This window comes from Saccopteryx leptura, chromosome 1, assembly GCF_036850995.1.
Source record: "Saccopteryx leptura isolate mSacLep1 chromosome 1, mSacLep1_pri_phased_curated, whole genome shotgun sequence".
NCBI lineage: Eukaryota > Metazoa > Chordata > Mammalia > Chiroptera > Emballonuridae > Saccopteryx > Saccopteryx leptura.
The window spans coordinates 134512630-134524885 of record NC_089503.1 but is presented as its reverse complement, the minus strand read 5'-3'; the positions used below and the strand labels follow the sequence as shown (position 1 = coordinate 134524885).

Below are 12256 nucleotides of genomic sequence, written 5' to 3'. Positions count from 1 at the left end.
GTATGGGTGGAAAGGCCCTTGCGGGCATTGGGAAAGGCTCATGCTCGTGCTTAATAACACTCTACTTTCAGGTAACCTTCCAATGCTGCTGCCTTCCATTCCCTCTGCTTCTCTCATATCTTATTTCCTAGGAGAAGGTGGAATGCAGTAGACATCATTACTCTTTGCGAAAGGTCCCTGAGGCATGTTGTTAAATCATCACTGTCTTCTCATCTCTAGGCTAATGGTACCAATTTATTTAAATGTTTGTTCTCATCACAGTAAATTCTCCTATGAATGTTCTGGGTGTCACTCTTTAATTTGAGTGAGGTTTCCTGTTTGAACTGGATGTTTGTAAAGGTAGAATGAGCTCAAAGACCCGCTGCTATGATCTTTCTTGTTGTCCATCTGACCTTCTTGATTCTGTATTCAGCTATTAACTTGCTGATTTGTCACTGAATTACCTGTTGTGTACACTTAATGTTGACAAACCACATTTTCATTCTCCATTTAGATATTTCTATTTGATGTTACCCACATATTACACTGCACTGGTCGCAACTAAATTGGTTTTTCTACAAAGTCAATTTACTATTTGAATGATAGTGATCTTCCAAGGTGCTGCCTATCATTTCTTTTACTTCTTTCTCACAAAGTTTGTGGTCTTATTAATAAAAATTTCAAGTCCCAAAGCCCATTGTTATCATTTGCATTTGCTAATTCACACAAAATTTGTCGTAATCTCACTATCACTTGTCTGGTAAATCAAGAAAATGCTGTAGAGATAGTATATTTTTATTTTGGTAAGGTATTTGAAAACATCTCTGTAGTATATAATTGTAGATACTGTATAATGGGTATGTGGGCTAAATAAAAATGCAGTTAGATTTATTACCAGTTGAAGAACATAAATGAAGAATACTCAATAAAAAATAAATGTTTGACAAGATGGAATGTTATTCATTCAATCATTATACAGAAAAATGGACTCAAAAGTAGAAGTGAAAACACTGGACCAACAGTTATTTATTCTCGCTAATAAAAATTCCTGCAATTTAAAATTTACAAGGAATCTGAATTGGATTTTAGAATCCCAAGGGAGATGGTTCATGGATTAAGTGTATGAGGAGAGTTCTGTCTTAAGCCTCATTTGTAGATTTATAATGTACAAATTGAGATGATCACCTCTCCCTGCCGCTCAATAGTTGTAGCTCACCTAGAGTGTCAGTTTAACTTCAGATACCACTTTAAGATGAATTAGCAAGCATGCATAACTCCAGAAACATGTTACCAGAATGGTGAAGCATATAGAAATTATGGCATATTAAGAACAATCAAGAAAACTAGGCCCTAGCTGTTGCCTCAGTGGTAGAGCATTGGCCCAATATGTGGATGTCCCAGCTTCAATTTCCAGTCAGGGCACACAGGAGAAGCAGCCATCTGCTTCTCCACCCCTCTCCCCTCTAATTTCTCCCTATCTCTCTCTTTTGCTCCTGAAGCCATGGCTCTAATAGAGCGAGTTGGCCCCAGGCACTGAGGATGACTCCATGGCCTTCACCTCAGGCTCTTAAAAGAGCTCGGTTGCTGAGCAATGGAGCAACTCCCCAGAGGGGCAGAGCATCACCTGCTAGTGAGCTTGCCAGGTGGATCCAGTCAGGGTACATGCAGGAGTCTGTCTCTGCCTCCCTTCATCTCACTGAATAAAAAGAAAAATAAAAAGAAAATTGAGACAATGTATCTGGCCTAGAAAAGGGAGAGTGTGAAAGCTATCATTAGATAGTTACAGGGTCTGCGGCCATACCACTCTGAACGCGCCTGATCCCATCTGATCTCGGAAGCTAAGCAGGGTCGGGCCTGGTTAGTACTTGGATGGCAGATAGTTACAGGGCTGACAGAATAAAAAATAATCAGATTATTTTTGAATGACTCCAGATCTAAGATCAAAAAATAGTACTTGTGGAAGGGTGAAATCTAGTTTGGTAACAAAGAAATTCACAATATTTGAATCTGCTCAAAGATGAGCATGCAGCATAAAGCAAGGGTTTTTCTTCTATCAGGAGGGGCTTGAGCAGAACCAGGTACCTGCTGCTCCCAAGAGAGCATTCATGCATTGAGCGAACTACATTTCCAATCACTTCTAATAAATCTTTCAATTATAAGAAATTACATGGAAAGTTCTTAGCATAGTGCCTGATGACACCAATTAAGTGCTCAATAGATATTAGCTATAATTGTCATTTGTAGTGACTAATTCATGAATTTATTTGTCTGAGGGTAATGAGCAGAGAGAAGGTAACACTATTAAAAATTTTATCACCAGCTTCTGGTGCTAAATAATTGAGGTAGTTAATGAGAGCCTATATTACCTGTAACTGATTTACTCTTAATTTATCACTGTTTTATGTTTTCTGTAATTGCCTTTATGTTCTGTGTTACCTGGATTTGGCATTAATTCATCAAATTTAACAGGAAAATTCTAAGCAGTTGCTAAATCACAGTTACTTATATTATCTAGTGACCAACATCACTATGGTCCATCAACAAAAGAATGAATTATGACAGGAAAAGAAAAAAGAAAAAACGGAGCTCTTCCACAAATTAAGAGGAAGGTTTCAGCTTAGGGACTGGTAGACTCTTAACAACGCTACATTCTAAGTCATTAATAGCTTCATTAGATTTTTTTTCCTGGGTGGTTGATTCACTGTCTCTCAGGATTGGAGCTAAGATTTGTTGAAGGCATGCACTAATTCTCTCACTTTTTTATTCAACAAATATTGTACCAAACACTGCCCAGCCAGCACCTGCCTCTTCACCTCTATAGTCTCCTTTTCTTTTTATCCCCTTTTGATTCAGTCACCATAGGAAGACCAACCCCTTCGTCATCTCACACTCCCCAGAACCTACCCCCTAGGGTTCCATGTCAGTGAAACAGTCTTCTTCCTCATCCCTATCTCTGAATCACTTGGGTCCTTTCTCTGCTGTATTTTTCTCTCTATCACTTAGCACTTCTCATATATACATACATATATATATATGTATGTATATATGTATATATACATACATATATATATATGTATGTATATATGTATATATACATATATATTAATGAGAGAGAGACAGAGAAAGAGACAGGAAGGGAGAGGGATGAGAAGCATCAACTTGTAGTTGTGGCACTTTAGCTGTTCACTGATTGTTTCTTCTACGTGCCTTGACGAGGGGGCTTCAGTCTGGCCAGTGACCCCTGGCTCAAGCCAGTGACCTTGGGGTCATGTCTATGACCCTGTGCTCAAGCCAGCAGCCTTGGGGTTTCACACCTGGGTCCTCAGTGTTGACGCTCTATCCACTGAGGCACCACCTGGTCAGGCACTTCTCATATATTTTACTTACTTATGTCCATGTTTCCCTCTACTAGAATCTCAGTTCCATGAAGGCAAGATACATGTCTATTTTGTTTGCTTCCAGATTCCCAACACCAACAATAGTAACTTGATCAGTATCTTTTTACATTGTTTTATTTTTTTAAGATTTTACTTATTCATTTTAGGGAGGAGAGAGAGAAGGGGGGAGGAGCAGGAAGCATCAACTCCCATAGGTACCTTGACCAGGCAAGCCTGGGGTTTCAAAACAGCAACCTCAGTGCTCTAGGTCAACACTTTATCCACTGCGCCACCACAGGCCAGTCACTTGATAAATATTTTTTGAATGAATGAATAAAGTATAAGTGTCCTGAAATCTGATCCTAGAAAGGTGGCATATCTCTCCAGGCTTACCTAACTCATTTTTGATAACCAAAGTCACTTGTATTCAAAACGAATATTCTCATTCTTTTTTTTTTTTTCTTGTGGTAGAGACAGAGAGAGTCAGAGAGAGGGACAGACAGGGACAGACAGACAGGAAGGAAGAGAGATGAAAAATATCAATTCTTCATTGCGGTTCAGAAGTTGTTCATTGATTGATTTCTCATATGTGCCTTGACCGGGGGGGCTATAGCAGACCGAGTGACCCTTTGCTCAAGCCAGTGACCTTGGGCTCAAACTGGTGAGCCTTGCTCAAACCAGATGAACTCGTGCTCAAGCTGGCGAACTCGAGGTCTCGAACCTGGATCCTCCACATTCCAGTTTGACGCTCTATCCACTGCACCACCACCTGGTCAGGCAAATATTCTCATTCTTGATCTTTCCCTCAATTATAAATAGCTCCTGAATTGTGATGAATGGACCCAGGGTCTAGAGGTACTTAACAATGGCAATAATATTTTACTATTATAGAGATTTTAATTCAGGGGATAACTTTTGTATCATCTAAATTTAGTATGTCCAGGTCGATATTTACCTATTTAATCTACCTCTGTGTATTACTCCTTTACATTTTCTTTTTCCTCTACTTTATTCTACCTGAATGAATCTATTATGAGTTTCCCTATGATATCATTGTTTGTTGGGTCACCAGAGCCAAACCTGGAAGAACTGAGGTACAGAGATAGATTGAAAGAACCAAAAGTGAGTAAGACTCAGTCTTTGCCTCTGAGTTGCCTTCAGCATAGTGGCCAAGCCAGCCTTGGAAGTGGACAGTTCCAGAGCCAGACAATAACTGTATAATTTACAATCCAATGATATTCTTGGAAGTAAAAGAAGGCACCATTTAATAATTATTCCAGGATAATAGATATTTGCTCTTCAAGCAAACTAAAGCATACGGACCCCTGGTTTAAAAAAAATAACGAAGAAAAAATATGAGTGCAACCAATATTTTCCGTGCACCTGCCATGTGTAAAGCAATGTACCAAACACTGTGAAGAATTTAAATAGGAATAAGCCATAGATCTACCCACCTTGTGATTTAGAAAATGCGAGAAAGCATATAATTTAAGAAAGTAAACAATGGTATAGGTTGAATATAAACTTAAAGTAATGTTAGCCAACCACAAAATTTCAGATAGGATCACTGATGCTGTGCCACTTTTCATTTCTATTTCATGGTATTGTCATTTGAAATGAGTCCTGTCATGATACCTGAGTTGAATATCAAATGGATTATATGACTTTTCTTCCTAGATAAGAATTATACTATCCACTTCTAGTATGTCTACACAGTAGACGTTGAACTCATGCTGCCTAGCTGGCTAACAGTAAGGTAGAAGAATGAATTGACATTTTTTAAAAACATTATCTAGCAATCAAACATAGAACAATGTTTACCAAAGACACCTCCTCTTTGCTTGACCAGCTAGTTGACAGAGTGATTATTTTTAATCTCCAGATTTTATAATGGTAAAAGACATTTGGATATTTGGAAATAAGCTTAAAAGTACTTTACTTCTTTCTACTGGTTCCTACTGTTGAAAATTCTTTGGCAGCTGCATTTTGGCAACAGTGTATATTTTGGCAAGTAGACTGTGCTTTTTAAGGATGAGAGTGTGGGAAGTAGTGTAGGACATCTGTTGAAGAAGTCATGTTGTCAGAGCCCACCATGTATATTAAACTCACTTATTGCCATTTTTATATATTCTAAAGCAAAATGTCACTATTTAATATTCAAACAGTTTATAAAAAGCTTGGAGAGATGGCCTGCCTGAAACTTCAATGAACAAGCATTATTTTATTCAGTTAATTTTATCTCACATTAACTCAACCTAAACTTTGGATGTATGATAGGTTTGTTAAAATAAGATTATCAGTAGTCATAGCATTTTGTTGGATATAAAAACTGAAATGAACAGAACTTCTGTTCCTATTAAATGAAACTGGGACCAGGCCTACTTTCCAATCCCTGTGTTAAACAAAACTACTTCCAATATATTTCAACAGTTAAAATATGTGTTATTATTCTGGAGGAATAGCTGAGAATGAAGGAGTTAGGCAGGTCATTGGAGCATCCAGTATCTGATCATTTCAGCTACCTTATGTAACAAGCAAGTGTTGTTCTAGATGCTGAAATTACAAAGTCAAATAAGGTAGAATGCCTGCCTTCATGAAACTATAGTGCCATGGGGAAGAGTTATAAATGTATGAACTGCTTTGAAACAATGTGCTAGAGTCACACATAGTGGGGAAAATAGATGAGAGGCATCTAAAGAAAACTGAGGAATACAGAATTGTTTTGTTTTAGGGGTTTTTTTTTTTTTGTTGTTGTTGTTTTAAGAAATGACACTTGAAGAGTTATTCCAACAGAGAAAGGAGAGAAGAGTGTTCTGGTCAGCGGGCTCATTATCTGTGAAGTCCCAGAGTTGTGATAGAGAAGGCTGTGGATAGGACACTACCAGAAGTACTTGTGGCCGATACAGGAGAGGAAGTCAGAGCAAGACAGTAGGCGATCTCTGGGCTAAGCTTTGGGACTTAAATTTTAAACTTTATCACTAAAAAAGTGGAGCCATTGAATGATTTCATGCAAGAAAATCACATGTTCAGATTTCCATTTTAAATTTATCTACATGGCCTTTAAGTGAAGGATAGAATTAAGGAGAAAAAGACCAGAAGTATTAACTCTTAAGAAAAATATGAAAAAAATAAAAAAGAGAGATATTAAAGAAAGTACAATCTATAGAGAGATATAACATAGTCTGGTCTTTGGAGCCAGATTAACTGGTCCCTAACTCGGACTCCACCATTTAACGCTCTGCTCTGTGTGACTTGGGGCATATTTCTCAGTCCCTCTATACCTTGATTTTCTCATCTAGAAAATGAGTACAACAGTAAGTCCAACTCACAATTTTATGAAGATTACAAAGGTTAATTCTTACAATAACAGTGTCTAGCACATAGAAATCATCTGATCAATGTTAGCTATAATCTATTGTTACCATTAATAGCATGACTAATAATTATTGTTGATATAATATTATAATATTTAATATTATTCATGTCTCTAGTGTTCTGTGGCCTGATTAGAAGTGATTGTCAGATGGTTGGCTGCATGGCGACAGTGCCAGAGATTACAGGGACAAACATGTTTGGGGAGTGAGGAAGAGGAATCAATGTGAATTACATTATATCTGTGGGAATGAGGTACCTGTGAGACTTCCAAGTGGAATTTTCCTATGAACAGTTTAATGGCAGAAAGGTATGAACTCTTGAAAAAAAAAAAAAAAGTGAGTTTTTCATCACGTAATGGATATTTGAAGCCCCTGGATTGGATGCATTCACTAGGAAGTGTGTGAGTCAGAAATGAGAAGAGCCTGGAGCCTGGAGATCAAGGGCTGAACTGAACCCCAGCAGCATTGTTCTCTGGTGAGGACGGGAGTCCTTCCGAGCAAGAGAAAATGACTCTGTCAATTCTTCCACTTTGATATCGTCATAAACAAATGAAATCCTCCTACTCTGAAAGAATTCCTCCAGCTTTTCAAATTGCCAAACTCAGGCCAAGAGAGAACTAACAGCTGAAAAAAACTATGTTAATAAATATTGAGATTATTAGAATAAAAGTCCTGTGGCCTCAAATTGTTACTTGTAAGCAATTGCTTTAATTGCTGTTAAAACCATTACCAGCAACGCACACTCTTAACGTACTGATGAAAATTGGTGTTATCATGATTTCTGCCCTTGTTTTTCATGTTCTCATGAGCTTAGACTCATGGAGTGATGAGTAAGATTTGTGCTAAACTCCATGCCCGTCTGCACAGAAATCCAACTATGTAAAAACAAACAAAACATAAGTGGGTAAGCCCGGTTGGCCATTCCTTAGTGAGATTTGAGCCCTATTTTGCTCTAAACCTGCTACAGACCAGGGTTCTAATCTGTAGATGAAATTAAGCTCTCTAGTGTGTTTTTATTTTCCTGAAGGTAAAGTCCCAATTACCTCTGCCTGGCCTCAGAGAAAGAATATTGTGAAAGATAGGATGATTCTCTTTTTTCCTCAGGGGCCACTTCCTACTAACTGACTAGCGATCTAACAGATTCTAGATTCTTGGCAGGTTGGATTTTAGAGTAATCCCCTCTCATCCCAATTTAAGTACAAGTAATCCTCAGTAGACATTGCCAGGCTTGTCGTGAATCATTGCCAGGTATAAGCAAAAATGCCCCTGCTAAGAAAACCAAGGACGTTTACCCATCAGAGGACACACATTTCCCTCCTGTAAAGATTTTTATCTTGCCCTTCAGGGTGTTTGTTTGTTTGTTTTTTTACCCCTTTTAGGGAATTCTTATGTGAAGCAGCTCTTATATTCTAGTACTAGACAAAGACCTCTAAATTAGCTACAATAAAAATAATGTACATTTGTTCTTAAGGCTCTGAGATGGGGGAATAGGTCCAATGGGCCTCTTAAGTTAAAAAGAACTATAAATCGTACACGACTGTACATCACAGTTAGTGGGTAGTCAGTCATTAGATACTACCTACCTCCATATTGTAAAAATATTTTATGGTTCTTCAAATTATGAAACATTATCCTGATTAAGAAAAATATACTTAAGAGTGAAAACATAGCAGGGTATCCTTCTATATTTTATCTCCCCTTAATTGTGCAAATTAAGTAAAAAAAAATTCTTTGCTAACTGTACTTTGCATGGCTATTTTTTTATTTTGATGATATTCCAGACTTCTGCCTAGTATATTTCAGTTCAGGTAGACTACCCCATCTTTGCAATCATCTTAACATCAGTTTCATTTTAGTAAGGAACCGTAGGGAATCACTTGGCATTTTGAAGAGCTGGATACCTTATTTTTATGCTATAAAGAGAATGTCAATGGCATTGTCACGGGTGTGAGGAAACGGACATCTTCCTACATGACTTATAGGAGTGTGAACTGCCATAGCCTATTAGAGGAAAACTACACACATTTTGTGATTTAACAACCCACTTTCAGAAATAAAAGCACCAATTATAAGAATATATCAACAAATGTGTTTATCGTTTATAGAAATCCAAAATTATATGTTTGTCAATAAAGGATTACTTGAGTAAATAATAGTATATCCATTCTATAAAATTTTATGTAACTACTAAAAAGAACACACTAGATTTCTATGTATTAACTGGAAAAGTGTCCATGATATATTTAAGTACAAAAATATTTATAGAGGATTATAAATATTTTCTTTACACAAAAAGGAAGGAGAAGCATTATATGTCTGTAAGTATATATGTTTGTGTATGTGTGTGTGTGCTTATATGTATATGTCTATATATACATTGATAGAATTAGCATAAAGGAAAAGGGTGGGATTATTAGAAAGGAAAAAACAGGAAGCATTTTTATTTACCCACTTCTGACATGTTAAAATGAGCATATATCATTTTGCAATAAAGAATTACAAAAAAAGAGAATCATTGGATAGAAATGCTTACTGTCAAATGGCAGATTTTCTTCCCATTCAAACTTCAAAAATATCTGAATTTAAATGATGTCTTATCTAAACCCAAACAGTGTCTGGATTTGGTCACAACAGAATGAAATATAGCTTTCTCTCAGCACACTTTGTATTTGGCCAAGTACCAGGACTCATAAATAAATAGGTTGTGTTTATTCAAATCCTGGATAACAAATCATTTTTCAGATTTCAAAATTATTCTGCCTAGTACTCTGAACTCCTTCTATCGTTAGGCTACAACCAAAGGCCCTGGTGGTTTTGTTGCTATAACACTAAGAAAAGGGGTGAGGGGTAGTAAGAACTGTGGGCTCACTGAAGCTGAAGCTTTTCTCTGAAACTCTGCTGCCTTACGTAGAATTATTTGGCATCATTTACAGTGTTAATTTGTCTTTCACTGTTACAAAATTTTGGTTTACAAACTGTAAGAACTTCCTATTAATTTTTCAATAGGTCTTCGTCAAACAAGCAGTTAGAGGTTGTTTTTCTGAGAGGATGTTTCTAATAAGAAAAAAAAATCACTATCAAAGTCAAGAAGTTATTATATCCAAAGGCTTTTGCTTATAATATTTATGTTCCTGAAGGGCTAAATTCTATTATGAATGGTAATTTGTGAACAAGAATTTTTTTTACCAGAGAATTGGTAAACCACCCCTCATCATTTCTATGTGCCTATCTCATTTTCTAAGCATCTTTTAGCAAACAATTTTGAAAATATACCAAATAATTGATTGTTTTCTCCCCATCAGATACATGCTTGGGATATAAGTAAATACCATGATTTCCCAACCACTGTTACATTAGGTTAATGTTCTTTTAGACATTAGACAAAAATGGACTGAACCTTGCTGCCTCCCTACTCAGTGATTTGGTTTGAGTGGAAAAAGGTTTTTGTGGAGCTACAGAAATTGTGCTTCATCTGCTCAGCCAATAATTGTTCAGAGCACGACTCTGGTTAGAAGTAAGCAACAAGCTTCCTGTATCCATGAGCAGAAAACAAGGTAGTGCATGTAGCCCCAGAGAAACATGCATTTACTTTTGAGAAAGAGCAGCACCCGGCGACCAGTGAGCAGCATATGTCTGAAATCCATTATCAGACTCGTTTTTCCAGCGTTCCCAGGAATGCTGGTCTGACTACTAAGATTTGTTTTTACTTCCTGCCTTTCGGATAAAATGAGTTTGCCAACCGGCTGTGAGTACCTAACACTGGGGAAGGTGGCTCGATTCCGAAGTGCTTATTATGTTCATGGATCGCCTTATGCCATCAACAAGCCAATTGATATTAAGCCACAGAGGAGACGGTAACTGATTTCCTTTCTTCTAGTTGTTTGTCAGTGAAAATGTGCTTTGTTACATTGATAACTCTTTTGGAGGTCTGCTGAGCTGGGAGGGTCATGGTGAGAGGTCAGTTTTAAAATTCAGCCTACTGGATAGTTAGAAAAAAATTAACCAAAGGAAAAAGCTAGAAAATATTCTTAGTTTAGTTATTTAGCAAAAGCTGATCTGGTTTCAGGGATTGTAGACTTTTAAAATGTGAAGACTATTTATTAATGCTCATATTACCACCAGAATCATCCATGATGAATATTTGAAAGACAATTTTATAAAATACTATGGTAGATATATTTGTTGATGCCTCTTGATACCAAATACCCTGGATCTCATAATCTATGCATAACATGGTTTATTGTCGATGTTCAATTTATATGTTAAAATTCTACAAAAAAAAGCATTCATTTTCATGTTGTCGCTATGTAGGCCAGAATAAGGTTAGGTATTTTTCCTATGAAAAGATGTCATTTCTAGTTCAGTGTTCTAGAATTCTGCTAACTCACAACAGTCTCCACAAACACATACACAAACACACACATGCACACACCCATGCTCACACATACTCGCTCACGTACACACACACCATACAGGCAAACTCTTGTATAATTAGAAATTTTGAAGTTGAGCTCAGTCGTTTCCATTAAAAAAGGATGGTATGCACTAATTAGACCCTTTCTATCTTCTAGCTTTTCTTACGCAGCGTCAGACTAGGGATGAGATGGTTGACTAATGTGTCCAAAAATCATCCCTCAATTTTGGTTTATGCAAAATCCTTTTATTCAGTATTTCACAGTGAACTTCAGAAGCATTTTGTAAGGATGTCTCATTCTCTGTGAAAATGGCCAGTTCTCCCTAATTTTATGAATTCTTGAAATAAAAATCCAAAATTCTTAAAGCAACATATTTTACTTGAAGAATACCATTATTATCTTACTCTTCTACTTTTATTTTTCTTATTACACATATTCAAACTCACATACAAAGCATGCATTCTGCCAGATTTGACCTTACTGTAAACACGAAGTAAAATTCAGACATTTGAGTGATTAAAAAAAAAGAATGTTTCCAAACCTTCAGAAATGCTTTGGGGTTAGTTTTCAATGAAGCATGAGATTGAGATCAGATTTTTTTTTTTAAATCTGGCTTTTCACTAAGTGAGGAGAATAAAATAGAAAATTCTAATCATGCAAAATATAGCTCAATTTAAATTCAAGTGTATCCTTATTAAAATAATGACTTATTGAAGAAATAACATGTTGTCTTGGGACACAGGGAAATAATTTCTAAATTGAAAATTAGCTATGTTAGAAGTATGACCACGTGGTCATTTGATGCTTCTGAATTTTTATTTCAAGAGCAGCAAAGAAGACATTAACAAAACAGTTAACACTACTAAATCTAATTAAGTTTAGTGTTGAAGATAATGACAGTCCTACCATCTGTAATCCTAAAATTTTCTACATTTGTGATTTTTAAAAAAATTTCCTTTTAATTTTTTTGTAGCTTCAACAAATTCTAAGGCTCTATTTTCTCTTGCAAGAAAATTACTTTTTATTTAATTTTTTGCAATTTTGATGCCTCAATTTTAATCATAGAAATTGAGTAATCTGATTTAACTGAACTTTTACCCCTTTCTCACTC

At 36.4% G+C, this 12256-nt stretch overlaps 1 protein-coding gene across 10 annotated transcripts in view; it reads left to right on the top strand.

Annotated features, from left to right (window-relative positions):
- Nucleotides 1-12256, top strand: part of PDE4D (phosphodiesterase 4D) — a 1514231-nt gene that overhangs the window by 1059206 nt on the left and 442769 nt on the right. Inside the window, exon 1 of one of the 10 annotated variants that reach the window (XM_066375410.1) lies at nt 10457-10584. The exons of the other annotated variants lie outside the window; for them this stretch is intronic. Coding sequence (XP_066231507.1) covers nt 10457-10584 — 128 coding nt within the window. Of the gene's footprint in view, nt 1-10456; nt 10585-12256 lie in introns of those variants that run through there. 10 annotated transcript variants of the gene reach the window in all.